The sequence below is a fragment of the Diaphorina citri genome, unplaced genomic scaffold, assembly GCF_000475195.1.
Source record: "Diaphorina citri unplaced genomic scaffold, Diaci psyllid genome assembly version 1.1 scaffold3123, whole genome shotgun sequence".
Lineage (NCBI taxonomy): Eukaryota > Metazoa > Arthropoda > Insecta > Hemiptera > Psyllidae > Diaphorina > Diaphorina citri.
In genome coordinates, this window is record NW_007380534.1 from 1,897 (window position 1) to 22,514 (window position 20,618).

The window sequence follows — 20,618 nt, forward strand, 5'->3', positions numbered from 1 at the left end:
CGATGACGTCACATCAAATGTCCCAAGCAAAGTTCCCTCGCAGGTAACGCATTAATGTGTTTGTGCGCATACGTTTCTGCGCAGTTCTTTCTGCTCCTCCGCTAGCGCGCTTGCATAGTGGCGCTACCTAACGGACGAAAAAAACAACTGCGTAAAGTCTGACGTCACACATATTTGAACTCTTTCATTAAAACGGAAAATAAAAATTGAATTTTCGACCTTTTACAGTTATTTTTTCGGAGTTTTGACCTCAGATTTGGATTTTTTCCAACTTTTTACATAGGAATCGACCATTTATTTATAATTTTTACCCATTTGCAACTGCTCCATTTAAAATACAAGGATTAAGGTTAGAACGACTTAGGATATGTACCATTGTATGTAAGTTTAGCTAGGTAGTAGGTACAACTTAGTGATGGGACTCGAGTGAGATTTTTCAACTCGATTATTTTCTACTCGATTGTTTTCCAACTCGAGTTGTAACTCGAGTGGAAAATAATCGAGTTGAATATTTATTCCTGGAAATTACACCGTGCCGATTTCTCACTCGAGAGTCGAGTAGGCGAGCGAGTCGATGATATTCGGCCGGGTTTTCGTTCGGGAACTCTCGGCATACTGGTATACCACTATACCCCTCCCCCTCTTCAGTTCTCTTTCTTGCATCATCATCTAGTAAGAGGCAAGAGGGGAGAGGGGGGTAGTGAATCATTCAACTCGTTCAAACGAATAGTTTTTCTGACGAATAGATTTGTACTCGAATAGAAACTGTACCTATGTTGCAATAATATGTGGCGAGTGCGCGAGTAACTTCGGGTCAGAGAACCCAATGAATAGTTTTTTTTCCACTCGAGTGGAACAAAATAATAATCGAGTGGACTCGAGTGAAGTCAAACTCGAGTCCACTCGAGTAAAATCATTCACTCGGCCCATCACTAGTACAACTACTAAGCATTTCATGTTAGAGGTGAGACAGTTTTATTTGTATTTTATCAATGTCACTGAATTGTGATGATAGTTTGCAAGTAGAGGAACTAGATACATATTTGAATTCTAGCTTAATGTGAAAGAGTTGTGCACCTCAAAATCCATATGAAAACCTCTATACGAGTATGCCTTCATATTGATAATATTGGGGGAGAAAACCTGGACAGCAATAGTTAGGGCCTACAAGAAGAGGACAAAGGGGAGAGGGGTCTCTTGTATAAACAGAGTAGGTCGTTACTAGAGAGACCGAAATGTGTAAACATTTCCGGAAAGCTTTCAGCGTAATCGAAATGTTAATTGTTTTGCTTGCTCACCATGTAGCATGTACTCAGCACTACTCAGCAGTTATTGGGTTTGTTTTAATGTCCCAGCCAGCCTAGTTAGATTGATTGTTACCGCGTTCGCCTTGTAAGCGCTAGGCCGCTGGTTCAATTCCCGCCCGGGGCGGATTTTATCCTGAACGGATAATGTTCGTTCTCTGAACGGCTGACTTTCTCCTATCCTGACTTCCTTCTCTCGATTTCGGGACGGTAAGGCCTTAAAAAGAGTTAGGAAAAGACAAGTAGAGAGGCAGAAATTCAAAATATTACAACAATCAAAAGACACAGACGATGCCTGACAAACGAGGATAAGTAGATAAGGATAAGGATGAATGAGGTTCTTAAGAAAAAGCTCAAAAAAGCTCAGAAAAAACTTGCGAGGCTGTGTAAAAAACAAAGAAAGACAAAAGACTGTGATAAAGAAAGTTGACGGAAACAAATTCCGACACAAAAGTAACTGATGAGGACAATGAAGGAGTTTATTAGAGAACAGATAGAGTAGTTAATTATACAACCAAGATAATACTACAGGGGATGAACAAAGTGCCAAAAATGCTAAATTTTTTATGAGAAAAAAAAGAAAGAAAAAAAAAAACTAAAGACACGAGTGAGGTTCTTAAGAAAAAGCTCAGAAAAGCTCAGAAAAAACTTGCGAGGCAGTGTAAAAAACAAAGAAAGACAAAAGACTGTGATAAAGAAAGTTGACGGAAACAAATTCCAAGACAAAAGTAACTGATGAGGACAATGAAGGATTAGAGAACAGATAGAGTAGTTAATTATACAACCAAGATAATACCTACTACAGGGGATGAACAAAGGGCCAAAAATGCTAATTTTTTTATGAGAAAAAAAAAGAAAGAAGAAAAAACTAGAGACTAGAGACACATGAACTGAGTAGACCAGTAGATAAACCTGTTATTATTCTCTTTTTGAGATGGACATTTGTGTTAGGTAAAAAGGTTGATGTAATGTTGGTACCTAGCTAAATATCTAATAACGTACCTACAAAGTACAGAGACAGATACCTTATACCTACTAGTAGGTACTAGGCTACTGCGGGTTGCCTCAATAGATCAGTTGCGCTTACTTGGGTAATGTTTCGAAGTCATAGAGTAGGAAAAATGAGAACCAACGGATTTTTTCTTTTTCTTCTACGACTTCTAAATCCCGAGATAAATCGATTTAATACCGGTAAATCGTGAACTTTGACGTCACGGCATACGCTCCCGTATGCGATAACGTCACATCAAATGTCCCGAGCAAAGCTCCTTCGCAGGCAACACATTAATGTGTTTGTGCGCATACGTTTCTGCGCAGCTCTTTCTGGCTAAATATCTAATAACTAATGACGTACCTACAGAGTACAGAGACAGATACCTTATACCTATAACTAGTAGGTACTGGGCTATTGCGGGTTGCCTCAATAGATCAGTTGCGCTTACTTGGGTAATGTTTTCAAAGTCATAGAGCAGGAAAAATGAAGACCAACGGAATTTTTCTTTTTCTTCCCGAGATAAATCGATTTAAAAAATACCGGTAAATCGTGAACTTTGACGTCACGGCATACGCTCCCGTAGGCGATGAACGTCACATAAAATTACCCGAGCAAAGCTCCTTCGCAGGCAACACATTAATGTGTTTGTGCGCAGCGTGCTTACATACTGGCGCTACCTAGCGGACGAAAAAACAACCGCGTAAAGTCTGACGTCACACAGATTTGAACTCTTTCATTAGAACGGAAAATAAAAATTGAATTTGAGACCTTTTACATTTATTTTTTCGGAGTTTTGACCTCAGATTTGGATTTTTCACAACTTCTTACATAGGAATCGACCATTTATTTATAATTTTTACCCATTTGCAACTGCTCCATTCAATTTCATATTATCAGACACGATGGTACCTACTTCTGTACATGTTTAGTAAATATCATTTACTCGTATATAGGTGCCTACATGGGTAATGCTAATTAATATTAGTCGTATAAAGAGTTGTAAGCATACCGTATACCTAGGTATAATTTTTATCGATCGATAAGTATACCTACTACTTCCCTCCCTCCCTCTTCCCGTGCAAAGGATGGGTAGGAATAGTTATTTCAAGCAAGATGATTATCTCCAACCACAGTCTGCGTGGGAGCGTGGGAATTAAAATATTATTTTAAAGCACAATATTATAGATACTTTATTTAGGAAGATTATTTATGAGATGCATTCAAATTTCAATAAATAATTATTCAAATTTGCTAATTAATTAGTCGTGTAAAGATGTAGTTGTAAGCATACCGTATAGGTACCTAGGTATAATTTTTATCGATCGATAAGTACCTACTACTTCCCTCCCTCCCTCTTCCCGTGCAAAGGACGGGTAGGAATAGTTATTTCAAGCAAGATGATTATCTCCAACCACAGTCTGCGTGGGAGCGTGGGAATTAAAATATTTTAAAGCACAATATTATAGATACTTTATTTAGGAAGATTATTTATGAGATGCATTCAAATTTCAATAAATAATTATTCAAATTTAAATACCTAAATAATTTATTTATTTATTTTTTTGTATAATAAAATATTTAAACATTGCGTTAGGTATAATAATGGAGCTTCATTGTGTTTCGTAATGGTTATTTTTGGGCTATGTTAAGTACGTACTTACTGGGCTTAGAGAGAGAGAAGAGGAGGGGTGGAGAGAGAGAGAGAAATAATTTATGTTAAAATATAAAGCCCTATTAAAACGAAATCCACCACACTCTTCTAGGCTAGGGCCCCATTCTTGGAGTTAGCCCCTGAGGGGTCAAGTGCCTACATGTGGAGCTTTATATTTGGAAAGAGAGGAGAAAATTTTCTTCATCCTAGAAAACTCACGGTAGTGGAAAATCCTCTTGAAAATCCATTCACAGGATAATAGGGTAAGTAGGTAAGGAATCCTTACTAAGGATCAATTTGTATTCACTGAACTGGACAACTCACTCGGAAAAACGGCTCCTATAACCCTCCAAAGTCCCGGTCGGCCACAACTACTAAGCATTTCATGTTAGAGGTGAGACTGAAATTAATTCACTCATATTTTCCCCCTTTTTTCAAATGAGAAAAAAGGAACTTTTTTAATTAATAATTGTTATTGTAGGTAATATTATTCTTATTATTGTTAATGTCACTTGAAACTTACATTTTTCACTTCTTCTAACGGGAACCGCACATGCAGACATATTGGTAATCAAATAATAATCACTTACTTAAAAAAGAAAAAGAAGAAGAAGAGGTTTGATAGAGGAAACTGTAACTGCTAAAGCCTTATCGTCCCGAAATCGAAGAGAGAAGGAAGACAGTATAGGAGAAAGCCAGCCGTTCCTAGAACGAACATTATCCGCTCAAAATAAAATTTGCCCCGGGCGGGAATCGTCTAATGTAGCAGTTATTTCATGTTACGAAATAAAAACAGCGGTAAAACACTCATCTTTAAAAAAAATCGAACCCACGGCCTAGCGCTTACAAGGCAGACCCGCTACCAACCAAGCTAACTAGGCTGGCAATCACTTACCTTTGTAAAGTCGAAACTATAAAAGTTCTCGATTTTGATGTTCAACTTTTGACTCAAAATGTCCTGCGAGACCTCTCGATTGCACAGATCCTGATTTCGAATCAGCATGTTGGGCTGAGTCACTATGGATAACTGGCCTACTCGACAGGCATCCAGGATATCTTTGCTCGGTACCAGACAGACAGAGTGACACTTGAAGGACAGCAAAAGAACACAGAAAAGTGTCAGATAGGTGGACCGCATCATTTGAAAAGCTTTCTATTTTATTTGGTTGACTATTTATTATTAATCTTGTATTTTATATTATATTGGAATTTTTTAATCACACAATACATCCTTGAGGATGATTTTCTCCATTTCGGGCGATTTGAAAGCCACTGGTCTTCGAGCTAACATTCGTAATGGTTATTTTTGGGCTATGTTAAGTACGTACTTATTGGGCTTAGAGAGAGAGAAGAGGAGGGGTGGAGAGAGAGAGAGAAATAATTTATGTTAAAATATAAAGCCCTATTAAAACGAAATCCATTATTATTCAATCTGACGTAATTTCGCAGATTGGTTAACCCTTGCGGACTTGTAAAGACCTTTAAAAAGCATACGGTACAATGGTCATGCCTTGTACAAACGTAAAATACGTATGGAACTGTCAGCGAGGGTTAAGCTCCAAAGTTAAAGTACATTTCGGACTTGTAAAGGCCTTTAGAAAGCATACGGTACAATGGTCATGCCTTGTACAAACGTAAAATACGTATGGAACTGTCAGCGAGGGTTAAGCTCCAAAGTTAAAGTACCTATCCAATACAAAGGTACTGTTTTATTACAGAAGCATTAATAGGCACAAAGGTATTAGGGTACAACAAAATAATATTAGGGGCCATACCTCAGGGGTCTAAATGTCAACCCCCACCTACAGATTTTCGTTACATATTTTGATGATTAGAAACAAAACAGAGGAAATAGGAGAAGAATGATGCGAAGGGGAAGAGAGAAATGAGAGACTGGTTACATCATACTTTGATGTACAGGGAATTAAAAAAGTAGGTATGGGAATTAAATTTTGCCTGGAGAAATGCGACAAGCGGGGCCCGTCCCTCCGGGAATTTTTCGATCTTGGTTAAAGAAAATCAGTATTTATGTACCTACCTATTTTATTTAATATAATATGATGGCCAGGTATTATAATTGGAGAGAACAAGCTGGGCCCGTCCCTCTGGGAATTTTTTAGCCCCTAGTTTATTCGATCGTGGTTAGAGAAAATCAGTACCTATGTACCTACCTAATTTGTTCAATATTCAGTTTATCAAAAACAATTTTTTCTGGTTTTTTGGTTCTCTGGATAAAATTTGCACCACCATTTTCGTGTTCCTGATAAAAAGACCTTTAATTTGATTTATAGGTCGACCAGATTTGGATAAGTCCTTCTGTAGGGACAGACAGACACCGAAGCGAATACAATAGCCCGTCCACTATATCTTTTGTTATTACTATCGTAATAATAAAGAAAGGACGGGCTAAAAAGTGAGGAAAAGAGAGAAATGAAAAAGGCATGGTAGAGAAGAGTTAGAGAGGAAGGAGAGAGGCAAAAAAGGGGTAAGGAGAGGGAGACACATGAGAAAGCAAGATACACGTTTTCGTTGGGAAAATTGTATGTTCGTGAGGAAAGCATGAGTGACATTTTTGAAATCCCAAAGCCAAGTATGCAATATCCAAGATGTAAGCTCAAATTAAAAAAGATGTCATACCCTATAACATACGTGTGGATCTTAAGAGCTCGAAGCAATTTCCAGCATGGCAGAATGTTCCTGTTCCCCATTGTAATTGTGAAACCATGATTGCCCATGTTCCTTGATTATTATTGTCCTTAGGGGTTTCGAATGTTTAGCGACTTTTCTCATCAGTGCACATTTTTTTTTCTTCTTCGTCTTCTTCTTCTTCTTTTCCCAAGTTTAGTTCCGGGTTATTTTCTGTCAACGAAGATTGGAAAAGCTCCATTAATAATATACCTACAACCTACTATAGAAGCAGCAGGGATAGAGAGAGAGAGATGTAGGTACAAATATGTAATATGAAGTAGGTATCGTGCTTCTTCAGATTTTTTTTAAGCTCATTTATTGTTTATTGTACCCTAACATGCCCATCCCGTAGTACATCCCTTATGAGATGAGTGAAAAAGAGACGAAATTGTTTCTACGTAGACTACAATAGAATAACTTGTTCATTCTTGTTCATCTGCTGGAATGAGACTAAAAGGTCCCTGTACTCCAGCAGTCCAAAAAAAAACTGACAGCATCTACGTATGAACAGAATTCAACAATTATTCCAACATTGAGTAATAGAGTTAAGGCGTGTCCAGCCATAAAAAGAGACGAAATTTTTTCTACGTAGACTACAATAGAATAACTTGTTCATCCTGCTGGAATGAGACTAAAAGGTCCCCGTACTCTAGCAGTCTAAAAAAAAACTGACAGCATCTACGTATGAACAGAATTCAACAATTATTCCAACATTGAGTAATAGAGTTAAGGCGTGTCCAGCCATAATCAATCGACGTCGATTGAAACCGTACACTGCCTCAAAACCAAAGATTCACCTCTTCACCTCGTTGATCGACGCGACGAGGTCGACTATGTGTGGACACAGCTTTACCGATCCGGGCCCTCCTAATCTAATTGAAACCGTACACTCCCTCAAAAACAAAGATTCACCTCTTCACCTCGTTGATCGACGCGACGAGGTCGACTATGTGTGGACACAGCTTTACAGATCCGGGCCCTCCTAATCTTCACCTCTGATCAGTGGCGTAGCGTGTATGTATGGCGTGTATGGCGGCCATACAACTCAAAAGTTCACTCTAATGCCCATAAATATTAATGGCATCAAGTAGCCTATGTCACCCCTAGTACTCTTCTGGACAACCACAAAAAAATTTCATCAACATCGGTCGAGCCGTTTTCTCGTGAAAAGAGGACAACCAAAGGTCTATTTAGCGTAACATAAAGACAGACAGAAATTTTTCTAATGTTATTTTTGGAATCGTGGATGCATCATCTATATGTAATGTAAATGCAATTTCTTTGTGTTATTATGTCACAACTTTGGTGCTCACTGCAGCATTGTAGGATTTTTCCCAATACATATCTGATTCTATTCTACATATTCTACTCTATTCTATTCTGATTTGATTTCTCGTTCCGCAGCTTCCATTATGATTATCGGTAGCTCAAGCAGACTGGTGGCAGGACGCACGGCGGTTCAAACCGTCTACTGGCGGGCCACCAAAAATAAGACAACCGGGGCCGGATCAGAAATCAGCCCGAAGATCTACAAGACGGGCCGAACTCTGACGTTTGACAAGAACTCGAACCACACACCCCCCTCCAACTTTGCTCTGAACAACACCAATAGTCGCTCCTTTAGTACCGCTTAAAACTTCAGACCCCACCTTACGTAGGTAAGTAAATATTTACTTAAAGAAATAACTGAGGGACAGAATGAGATTGGCCAGCTTAGTTTGCTTGGTTGGTAGCGCGTCTGCTTTGTAAGCGCTAGGCCGCGGGTTCGATTCCCGCCCGAGGCAGATTTTATCCTGATGGAATAATGTTCGTTCTCGGAACGGCTGACTTTCTCCTATCCTGTCTCTCTTCTCCGATTTCGGGACGATAAGACCTTGGCAGTTACATTTTCCTCTGCCAAACCCCTTTAAAAAGAAGAGAAAAAAAAGATCATAGCCACCTAATAAATTAATGTTCTCTTTTCATTCCCAGATACCCAACAACAAAGACGTAGAAAATGAAGGAGAAAATTAGAAAAATAGAAGTACATGCTTTCTCCTATCCTGTCTCTCTTCTCCGATTTCGGGACGATAAGACCTTAGCAGTTACAGTTTCCTCTGCCAAACCCCTTTAAAAAGAAGAGAAAAAAAAAGATCATAGCCACCTAATAAATTAAAGCGAATTTAATGTTCTCTTTTCATTCCCAGATACCCAACAACAAAGACGTAGAAAATGAAGGAGAAAATCAGAAAAATAGAAGTACATAAATGGAAAAGAAAATTGCATAATATTGTAATTACATGAAAATGTGAATAATGGAATGTGATCGAAGGGAAACGAGCAGTTTTTATCAAATGAATTGAATAAACATTATTTTGGCTGGAGAACAAAAACATTTTGTTTGTTTTTCATGATAAATTATCATTTTTTCTATTGGGAGGTTTCAGAGTTTTTTTTTTTTTTTTTAATTTTTTTAACATGTTTGCTTACACGTTCAGAACAACAGTACCTACTACCCTACTACTCCAATGTTTTGATAGCAATAATCCAAATAATGTGAGAAATTATTGAGAGCAAAACAAAACAAAAGCACACATGTGGGTAAATTTTGTGTAAATTTGTTGAAATCGTTATTTACATCGGTTTACAGAATATCAGCAATTGTATTAGAATAGAATGGAACAGAATAGAATTAGGAACTTTTATGTAGAATGTAGGTACCTTGTTTATTCTGCTCGATTATGACTACAAAGTCCCTCTACCCCAGCCGTCTGAACATAAGTCTTATTCTAAACATGGTTTTAAACGGTTCTAGATGGATATTATACCGCTCCGCACCCTAAAAATATCGATCGTGTACGGACATATTGATAGATTCTGAAGTGACTTTGTGAAAAGAAGAACACCAGTAACTTATACTCTTCACACCAGTAACTTACCTATACAGTTGGAACTGTGAAGAGTATAAGTCATAAGTCACTGGTGTTCTTCTTTATGGACATATTGACAATATATATTTTTTTATATATACCTATAGTAATGTACTTTTCTTCCTAAGCGGTATTATCCTGGCCGAAATTCATGCGCGCCATTAGGGAAACCTTCTGCGCTTTCTTCACCACATCCAAACATTTCTTGCGCTTCATCATCTTGCAGTCCTGGAAATATCCTTCGTTCTTCGGAAACCCGTGCGTTCCGTCCGCATACGTGACAAGGCCGTGGCCCCAAATCCTGCCCCCTCGAAATTCACCCTCGAATTTCATGCCATCCGCCCGCCAGAACACTCCGTGCCCGTGAAACCAGCCCTGTAGTAACTCTCCTTCATACCTGAAATCATTTCATTACGTCCAGGTTTACTCAGGCCAACTACTCACTATCAGGTGGACCTGACAGGTACCTACATCTGATCAGGTTCGCCTGCTAGGTCTACCTGATAATGTGTGTGCTCATCAGGTATCAGGTAGACCTGACAGACGGACCTTTTCAGCCGTACCTGCCAGGTCTACCTGATATCGAGTGCCCGGCATGAGATACAAGTTTACTTGCTCGTCAGCGGAGTGGTAAAGACGGACCCCCTAAAAGTCTATGGCCCCGCGCGGGCTGCGGGGTGGAATTTATGCCAGTGATTACTATCCACTAGCAAAAAACCCCCTCAGAAGGGATGTCTTCGGATGACCTGTCGTCTGGAGACCTCCTAGCGAATGGTGCGAGAGACGATTGAGTGTCCAAACTGTGGATTACTCCAACAAAAGTGTCCTACAGTATGTCAACGACGTTATAGAACCCAATACCCCAACAAAAACATCAACCACCATCCCAAGAAATGGAAAATAACTGTCAAAATAGTTCCAATCATTAAAGAAGACAAGTTTGGAGGAGGAGAACTACAGAGTGTGCAGGATATTCAGAGTCCCAGTGTTCATCCTTGGGAAACCCCATTTACCGAGTCATCTTTTCATCGCTTCAGAAAAAGGTAAGATCAAAATGAGGAGCGTTTTTTTTATAGTTTTCCTAAAGTTTCATAGGCAGTTCCTTTTTGAAGGTCTGAAAGTGAAAAAGATCTTTTTTATGACTCCAAATGTATTCTAGGTAATACATAGTGAGAAATAACACGTGATTTACGCATTAACTGCTCATCCATGGCCGATTAGTAGGTATTCAAAGGTTAACGTTATAGGTAAGTACCTATTTCGTAATTTTATTACCACTGATGAGAAAAGAAACATAATGATAATTTTCCCACTCAACACCTCTGACCTAACCTGACTTCTGACCTTGTATGAAATTGAAATTTCTCCTCTGCTTTTGAGATTTTCTAGCAAATGGGAAAAGAAAACGAAATTAGCAATTTTATATTGTGATCTTTTTGTGTAAGGCAAAAAAATGGCTGAAAAAGACGTAGGTAGATAGCTAGTTAGCGCCTCAACAAAAAAAGAAAGTAAGAAAAGTTTACAAGTAAAACGAACTCCTAATTTCATATATATCTAAAAAAAATCGCAAGCTAAAGCTTGCTCCTTATGTTGTTTTTTTATCATCTACTTTTCTATTTTATATTTACTTTATTATTATTCTTTTGATATTTTTCCTTCTACCTACGCACCAATTCCTTGTTTTTCTTTCCAAGTCAATTTGCATTTTGGAAATCAACTTCCTGAAGTAGGTACCCTGCCCTACCTACTGAAAGAAGCTTTCTCTAGCTTAGTTTGAGAATGGAACGACAAACTAATGGTACTTTTTAAAAAGTAATCAAGAACTTCAAACCTTAGTTTATTCTTACTAGGTTCATTTTGGTTGTTAGATATTCCTGTTCCTTGATTATTATTGTCCTTAGGGGTTTCGAATGTTTTGCGACTTTTCTCATCAGTGCACATTTTTTTCTTCTTCTTCTTCTTCTTCTTCTTCTTCTTCTTCTTCTTCTTCTTCTTCTTCTTCTTCTTCTTCTTCCGAGCTGTTACACCTCCTCATGGAGGAGAACACGAACGAATTGAGGAGACGGGATTTGGCGCTGTTCCTTCGGGAATATTGCCAGTTCTCTCAGAACCTTCAGCCCCAGGCCAAGGAAAACTTCTACAAAGTAAGTGCTGTTGAGTGTTTTTTTTTCTTCCTCTTCCTCTTCTTCTTCTTCTTCTTCTTCTTCTTCTTCTTCTTCTTCTTCTTCTTCTTCTTCTTCTTCTTCTTTTTTTTTTTTTTCTTCTTCTTCTTCTTCTTCGTCTTCTTCTTTCAACTCATAACTTGTTTAAACTCGAGAAATTTTGTTTTATTATGTTTGGTCACACCAACTCATAACGTGTTTAAACTCGAGAAATTTTGTTGTATTATGTTTGGTCACACAATGACTCTCAGAACCATGTCGCATCGTAGTCGTACTAAAACTTGGTCGTAAATGTTTTCCCACTTCTTTTCGTCTTCTTCGTCTTCTTCTTTCAACTCATAACTTGTTTAAACTCGAGAAATTTTGTTTTATTATGTTTGGTCACACAGTGACTCTCTGAACCATGTCGCATCGTAGTCGTACTAAAACTTGGTCGTAAATGTTTTCCCACTTTTTTGACGCTACTGAATACGCTTCATGTTGCTGCTTTGAGTCAAACTCAAGCCCCCCCGGAATATAAGTCCGACGTTCTACCTCAACTTCTAGGTTCTAATGCCCAGCAATCACGCTCAGACTGTCTTATGTCGGCCATCGCGATTGTCCGACGATGGTCTCACTAAAACTTGGTCGTAAATGTTTTCCCACTTTTTTGACTCCTACTGAATACGCTTCATGTTGCTGCTTTGAGTCAAACTCAAGCCCCCGGAATATAAGTCCGACGTTCTACCTCAACTTCTAGGTTCTAATGCCCAGCAAACACGCTCAGACTGTCTTGTGTCGGCCATCGCGATTGTCCGACGATGGTCTGCGTGGCCGGCATAAGACAAAGGAAATTTGTAAAGAGGCCCTTTTTCTGATTAAAATCCTCAGTTAACTGAACTTTTTTATTTCATTTTCCTCGTTTTCTTCCCCAGACCCTATCATCGCTAGGAATACTGCCCGCTCTGGAAGTTGTCCTGTCGGCCGAGGACATTGCCACCAAAAACGCCGCCATCGATATTCTTAACTTCATCATCGAGTTTTCACCCTCCTTCATTCGTGACTACACTCTCCAGCAGGCCGCCTGTATATCCCGTGAAGAGGTCCGTATGGAGTTGCACATTTTACCAATTAACTAAACTTTGGATCGATTGATTGAATGATATGGTTCATTTATTTTTATTTATAATTATTTAACTATAAATACCTACATCTCCTAAGCTAAGGGCCTAACTTTTTGGAGATGGCTCTTCCATGACTGTATTCACATCTCTGTAAATTCTGAACTCCGGAATTCTGAATCTGAACTAAAATAGAGATGTCTAAAGAGTGAGTGAGTTGTAAAAAATGTGTCGTTTTGGCAACCCAAACTTTGGGCAGTCCGTCAGTAAATTTGATTGATTGTCTCTCACGTCCTTGGTTTCATTCTGTTTACAGCAAGACCCAATGCTGGTGAATGTGATCATCGAACAAATGGTGTCAGACACAGATCCGGAGCTAGGCCGGGCCGTACAGCTGATGTCCATTCTGAAGATACTGATTGATCCGGACAACATGCTGTCCAGCATCAACAAGACGGAGAAATGCGAGTTCCTCAACTATTTCTACAAGTACAGCATACACCTGCTCATGGGTGAGTGACACAGAGTTTTTTTACTGACACAAGTTAACTCAAAACTGAACTGTTTTTTTGTTTTTGTTTTTTTTTGTTTTTTTTTTTCCAAGATACTTTATTTTAGTTTTATCCGATGTGGTGGTTCAAAAATTGAAGGAAAAAGGGAGAAGCTAATTGAAACAATGGGTGGTTTTAATTTTAACCCATGCGATGATTCAAAATCTGAAAGAAAGAAAAAATAGATTTTTTTTTACTGACACAAGTTAACTCAAAAGGGAACTGTTTGTTTGTTTTTTTCCTCCCTTTTCCTTTCTCTTTTATTGGTAGGTAATGTGGGTCATCTTAGTTTTATCCGATGTGGTGGGGTTCAAAAATTGAAGCAATAAAGGAGAAGCTAATTGAAACAATGGGTGGTCTTAATTTTAACCCATGTGATGATTATAAATCTGAAAGAAGGAAAAAATATATTTAAGTAAATTTTATTTATTTTTATTGTACCTACAGTCCTACATTAATATAATTAGAAATGCATGGTACAAAGTCAATGTGGGGGGAAAAAGCATAAAATAATATTGTATAAATAGAAATTTGAAATGTTACGTGTTTTCTTTAATTATTTTCATAAATTGAAATATTTGAAACATATTGTTTTCTCTTTCACCAGATCCCCTCCTAGATAACACGAAGAAGGACGAAGTTCAAGTCGACTCGTACCACAACGCTCAACTCCTGGGCGTGATCCTGGAACTGTTATCCTTCTGCGTCGAGCATCATTCCTACCACATCAAGAACTTTGTACTCAACAAGGACCTCCTGAGGAAGGTCCTGGTACTCATGAAGTCCTGCCACACGTTCCTTGTTCTCAGTAAGTTTTACTTGGCGTTTCCTTTTTCGGACCTGTTGGGTTTTTAGGGTTGATTTTTCAGCCAACCTGTCCTACAGAACGGAACCTTTGGATGAAACCCAAGGAGGTTGCAACCTTCCTTGTATAGAAGAGCAGGAGGAGGATACCTGAATTGACTTCTTGGAACGTCGCTACAACAACAATAACGGAACAGAACAAGACTTCTATAAGGTTATAAGTTGTTATTTATGTAAGGGACCTTATAATAACGGAGGTATTATCGATCCGAAAACCGAATGAATTGGAACCGCGGGACCATCACGGGAGGAGGTAGGAAAAGAGAGAGACCTCCAAATTAAGTAGGATGGTACTATGTAAAATGTGTAAGTAATGCAGTTTTTTTGTGTTATTATGTCACAACTTTGGTCGCTCACTGCAGCATTGTAGGATTTTTCCCCAAATATCTCAATAATCCTAATCCCAGATGTTAGTACCTACCATGCTGGCACCGGTCGCTATGCGCATTTATATGTCATAGCTACTCATTTTCCTCACGAGGCAGAGTGAGCCCCACAACATCCAGTCACGGAGTCAATCATTTGCTTGATACAAATTTCTTGACCCCGCCGGGAATCGAACCCGGGTCTCCCGCGTGCAAGGCGAGTGCAGTGACCACTACGCCATGGGAGCTGACCGGATGGGACTACAAAGTGACTAAAAAAGAAAAATAATAAAAATAAAAGATAATGAAATGGGTAATTGCTTCCAAATAGGTATTGTTTTCCTAGGAGTTTCCATGTATTAATCTCTTGTTCTATTTACTTCTGTTCTACAGGTAGTCTAAGGTTCATGAGGAAGATCATCGCAATGAAGGATGACTTTTACAACCGGTATATCATAAAGGGCCACCTCTTCCAACCTGTGATTGATACGTTCAATCGAAACAAGGGCAGATACAACTTGCTCGACTCTGCTGTTCTTGAACTGTTTGAATATATCAAACTGGTGAGTTTTGTTTGTTTAATGTTTTATAAAAAAAAAAAAAAAAACACCAACAACAACATTGAATGTTCGATTTTGCAGGAGTAAAGTTAGCTAGGGGTTTCTTCTAGTTGCCCCAGCACAAGGGCAGTCATAAATGAAAAAGATTTTTTTGAATCGTGTTGAATGTTTGATGTTGGCAGGAGGACATCAAAGTGCTGTGCTCGCACGTAGTGGAAACATATGGGGATGAGCTCGAGTCTATTCACTACGTGCAGACATTCCGCTCCCTCCGACTCAAGTACAACCAGGCCCAGGACAAACTCAAAGACCTCAAGGACAAGTCTTCGACCAACCTGCTCGACAGTGTGTCCCTCCTGCGGAACAAGATGACCACCATACATCGGAGCAGTCGCGCGCACCAGGTGAGCCAAGGGTTTCAGTGGGTTTTTCCGGCTCTATGCTTGGAGTTCGGGGTGCACTCAGCCTCGTGAGGACAATTGAGTTTTTTTTTTCTTTTTTTTTTAACAATACTTTCTTTATTTTATTTTGAACATTTTAAATTACAATTAGGTAAATACAATAAATTGAAAAATAGAGACAAAAAATCGGCTCTATGCTTGGAGTTCGGGGTGCACTCAGCCTCGTGAGGACAATGGAGTCAGCTACTTTAATCGAGTAGCGACCAGTGGCAGCATTACCAGTGTAAAAGACTATTGAAATATGGGAATTGATTGCAAAGGAGGCACTTAGTAATGTTGTGATATCCACAAAAGTTGTGAAAAAGCTCTGCTTTACCACAAAGAATTTGAGATTTAATTTTTTTGATTGATTGATTCCGTGACCGGCTATTGCGGGAGCCACTCAGCCTTGTGAGGAAAATGAGTAGCTATGACATATAAATGCCCATAGCGACCGGTGCCAGCATGGTAGGTAAACATTGGATGTTAGGATTATTGACATATTGGAAAAATCCTACAATGCTGCAGTGAGCACCAAAGTTGTGATATAATAACACAAAGAAACGATATATTTTTTATTTTTATTTTTTGGCCTCGAAAAACTAAGTTTGTTGATAATTCGAATGTTCGTGTTCTCAGGAGCCTCGTCAGATGGATGAAGATGAAGAAATCTGGTTCAATGAAGAGGACAGCTTTGAGGACGCCTCTGCCGACACATCTCCCCCCTCTGTCACCTCATCACAACTTGGCAACAGTGCAGCTTCTAATGTTATCACATTCGAGTCGATAGGTAAGTACACTTGGCAACAGTGCAGCTTCTAATGTTATCACATTCGAGTCGATAGGAAGTACTTGCAACAGTGCGCTTATCTAATGTTATCAGACATTCGAGTCGACTAGGTAAGTATAAACACTTGGCAACAGTGCAGCTCATGTTATCACGTTCGAGTCGATAGGAAGTAACTAGTGTATTACGCTCACATAAATACTTTCTATCCAATGTATCTTCTAAGGACTTTTGGGTTTGGTAGGTTTTAAGTACATTGTCCAACATTTTACACTTCGCCTTTTGGACTACAAAAGAAAAGTGCCCAATTTTTTTAACACTGGGACCTTTAGAGGTTATATGAAAAGGATCAGATCTGCAATTATTTGAATATTAGCAAAAAAACCGTTTTGAAATTCACCTGGAATATACAAAGTCATTTCACCAGCCTCAGATTTTGGGTTAGCATTCTTTGAATACCAAGCGCCGTCAAATGAAATCACACCCACAGACAGTCTGTAGGGTTATGATTTGTCTGATTTCCAAATACATAAAGACCTTGTTTCGACTGCGGGAATTTAGGGACTTTTCAGTATCAGATTGACAGTATAAGCCAAGTATGTATATTAATATTAATCTTTTCTCTCGGGGAATATTCTAAATAATTAATCTTTTCTTTCGGTTGTGTTTCAGGTAAAAGTTTGTCGGAAAAGAAAGTATCGTCAGATAGTCTGGGTGTGGGGATTGGGGGAGGAGGAGGGAGCAGTCTGTTCTCAACCGGCACCACGTCCATTACCAACAATAATAACAATAACAAAACCTCCCCATCCAGTTCCCCACCACCCTCGCTGCAGCTTAACAATAGTACGAGTTCTCCTCCCACCTCTCCTCTTTCACAAGTAAGTTCACATTCAGACATTTAGTAGCTTCATTGACCGAACGATAGTGAGGTCTATGTTTTAACTCGACCGTTTTGCATTTGGTTTGGATGTTTGTTTGTCTGTTCCGCTATAACTCCCGATTGCCTGGTTCAGGGCGAGCAAGCCAATTTAACATGGCTAGAGGTAGAGACCATCACCCCGGTGTATAGCAGATACAAAAAGATATCTTTTCTTTATTCTGCTATTGCCATTCGGCGAAAGCTAAAGCCGCTAAAACAACAACAGGATACCTAAATAATATTTGTCGTATATTTCAGGCTCTGGTAGATTACGAAGAGGATTCGGACGAGGAAGAAGACCCGCAACAGGATACCTAAATAATATTTGTCGTATATTTCAGGCTCTGGTAGATTACGAAGAGGATTCGGACGAGGAAGAAGACCCGTCCGCTGTTACCTCCACCCCTCCCTCCTCATCCTCCCCTCCCCCATCCAGTGATGACGTCACAGTAGGCGGAGGTGAAAACGGAGATGATGGACAGGCGAGCAAGCGGATGAGATTCTCCTAGATCTCTTGTCTGTCTGCCTCCCCCGGAACCCAAAGCGAACCCTTCCCAGTGGTGAGTTTTTTCTGACTGGCGGGACTTTACACAGGGAGTATACCCGCCGAAATTTTTCTTGCAAAAAAAAAAGCCAAGGGAAACCAATTTTTTTTTTTTTTTACATTCTATTTTTGTAATCATAGTGGCATACAGTCTGGCTGGGGGACTTTAAACAGGGACTACAGGGAGTATACCAGCCGAAATTTCCCTTGCTAAGTTGGCTGGAAGAGCTCCCCCAGGAGAACCATGCCACTTAAAAGACAGCGGTAAAAAAAAAAAAAAAAAAAAAACGGGTGAGGTTGGGGGTGCTTCACCACAGATAATTTGTTATTAATTTTTTTGCCATTGTAACTTCATGTACTTTGTACATGATTACAATTTAAGAGCGAAATTATTCAATTTTTGATGAAATTGTAACGGGGCTAAAAATAAAGAGATGTGACCTAATCCTATACATAAATGACTGCTTAGTAAGTACTGGTATGGACGTGGTTAACGTCGGTGAGATTAACAATTGCTGGAGGCGGATCTTCTTTTCCGAAATCCTGTGAAGGACATGGGCTTTCTATTGTCACCGAGCATGTTGGACTCCATCTGAAAACAGGATGAAAGTGTATATTATTGTACCGCAAAAACGAAGTCATTGATAAGAGCCGAAAATTTGAAAAATTGTCGCGAGAGAGACGAAAATGGGAAGAATTTTCAAGATAGTGAGAGAAGAAATTAGGAAGAATTATTGTAGTGAGAGAGACAAAAATGGAAAAGATTGTCGCGAGAGAGGCGAAAATGGGGAAAATTGTGAGAGAAACGAAAATTTGAAAAATTGTCGCGAGAGAGACGAAAACAGCAAGAACTGTCGCGAGAGAGACGAAAATAGGAAGAATTGTCGTGAGAGAGACGAAAATAGGAAGAATTGTGAGAGAGACGAAAATGAGAAGAATTATGGGAAGAATTTTCAAGATAGTGAGAGACGAAATTAGGAAGAATTATTGTAGTAAGAGAAACAAAAATGGAAATGATTGTCGTGAGAGAGACGAAAATGAGAAGAATTATGGTGAGAGAGACGAAAATGGGAAGAATTGTCGTGAGAGAGACGAAAATAGGAAGAATTGTCGCGAGAGAGACGAAAATAGGAAGAATTGTCATGAGAGAGATGGGAAGAATTTTCAAGATAGTGAGAGACGAAATTAGGAAGAATTATTGTAGTGAGAGAGACAAAAATGGAAATGATTGTCGCGAGAGAGACGAAAATGGGGAAAATTGTGAGAGACGAAAATTTGAAAAATTTTCGCGAGAGAGACGAAAACAGGAAGAACTGTCGCGAGAGAGACGAAAATAGGAAGAATTGTCGTGAGAGAGACGAAAATGAGAAGAATTGTCGTGAGAGAGACGAAAATGGGAAGAATTGTCGCAACATAGACAAATATTGGACAAAGTGTCGTGAGATAGACGAAAAATGGAAGAATTTGAAAAGAGACGAAAATGTTTGGTATCTTGAGAGAGGCGAAAATGGGAAGAATTGTCTCGAGAGAAAGAGACGAAAATATGAGAGAGACGAAAATAGGAAGAATTGTGAGAGAGACGAAAATGAGCAGAATTGTCGTGAGAGAGACGAAAATGGGAAGAATTGTCGCAACATAGACGAATATTGGAAAAAGTGTCGTGAGATAGACGAAAATGGGAAGAATTTGAAAAGAGACGAAAATGTTTGGTATCTTGAGAAAAGCGAAAATGGGAAGAATTGTCTCGAGAGAAAGAGACGAAAATGGAAAGAAAAGCATTTACCTGCATTTGCATCTGTCTCTCTGCCTGTTCGTGCTTCTCTCGCCTTCTCAGAAGTTCCAGACGCGCCTCCTGTATAGCCTCCCAGAGTTTAGCCTCGCTCAGGATTTGTCGGGATAATTCTTCCACGGCCGGTTCCGAGTTCATTTCCACCAGAGTTCCCATTGACTCCGAGGCTGAGCGCTTTTTGCCACAACCTGAAAATGATGTCGAAGTTTTGGAATTATGGAAGTCAGAGTTGGAAAAGATGAGCTCAAAAAGGAAAATACAAAAAATATCAATTATTGTTACAAATAAATAAAACATAAAAAACAAAACAAAACATTTATTAAAAAAGTATTAAAACAAATGCGGCTGTCACCCCAGGTTAATGCTTAGAAATAACGCATACAAATCAAAATAATCACGAATCAAAGTATTCATTGTGGAAGTCAGAGTTGGAAAAGATGAGCTCAAAAAGGAAAATACAAAAAATATCAATTATTGTTGTCAGAGTCAGAGTTGGAAAAGGTGAGCTCAAAAAGGAAAATACAAAAAATATCAATTATTGTTACAAATAAATAAAACATAAAAAACAAAACAAAACATTACAAAAAATATCAATTATTGTTACAAATAAATAAAACAAAAAAAAAACAAAACAAAACATTTATTAAAAAAGTATTAAAACAAATGCGGCTGTCACCCCAGGTTAATGCTTAGAAATAACGCATACAAATCAAAATAATCACGAATCAAAGTATTCATTGGTGAGCTCGTTTTTCGTCAATAAAAGATTTTATTGCTTCCTAAAATTTAATTAAACACAAAAGGTAGGTACCTACCCAATACCTATGTCGCATATATGTAGGTGTATACCAACTATACAATAATCGCTAGTTTTGATGGAGAAAGTAGTTACCTAACTAAAAGATAATGTGACAATTAAAAGCTTTCCACAAGGGTTCGGCCGCTTTCCATCTGTGTGTAGCATAAAATAATATTACCTACTAATGTGTTA

The 20,618-nt window shown here is 38.8% G+C and overlaps 4 protein-coding genes across 4 annotated transcripts; 2 read left to right on the forward strand and 2 right to left on the reverse strand.

Moving 5' to 3' along the window:
* Positions 1-8,018: 8,018 nt before the first annotated feature.
* Positions 8,019-8,287, forward strand: LOC113471847. The gene has a single exon (XM_026831294.1). It carries the CDS (start codon positions 8,050-8,052, stop codon positions 8,269-8,271), a length of 222 nt encoding a protein of 73 aa, XP_026687095.1. The 5' UTR covers positions 8,019-8,049; the 3' UTR covers positions 8,272-8,287.
* Positions 8,288-8,834: 547 nt separating this feature from the next.
* On the reverse strand, positions 8,835-9,954 carry LOC103520014 (MORN repeat-containing protein 4 homolog; the record flags this gene model as incomplete). Its single annotated transcript, XM_017448378.2, has 1 exon — positions 8,835-9,954. A coding segment is annotated over one exon (285 nt), but the record flags the coding sequence as incomplete, so codon positions are not given.
* Positions 9,955-10,317: 363 nt separating this feature from the next.
* LOC103520015 (serine/threonine-protein phosphatase 4 regulatory subunit 3) lies at positions 10,318-17,845 on the forward strand. The gene is made up of 10 exons (XM_008485108.3): positions 10,318-10,589; positions 11,558-11,690; positions 12,623-12,790; positions 13,125-13,320; positions 13,967-14,167; positions 14,982-15,151; positions 15,331-15,552; positions 16,228-16,378; positions 17,048-17,253; positions 17,636-17,845. Exons 1-10 carry the CDS (start codon positions 10,318-10,320, stop codon positions 17,801-17,803), a joined length of 1,887 nt encoding a protein of 628 aa, XP_008483330.2. The 3' UTR covers positions 17,804-17,845.
* A 474-nt stretch (positions 17,846-18,319) lies between these two features.
* Positions 18,320-19,815, reverse strand: LOC103520016 (cardioactive peptide; the record flags this gene model as incomplete). The annotated part of the gene is given in 2 exon segments (XM_008485109.3): positions 18,320-18,430; positions 19,622-19,815. Coding segments are annotated over 2 exon segments (281 nt in total), but the record flags the coding sequence as incomplete, so codon positions are not given.
* Positions 19,816-20,618: the final 803 nt, after the last annotated feature.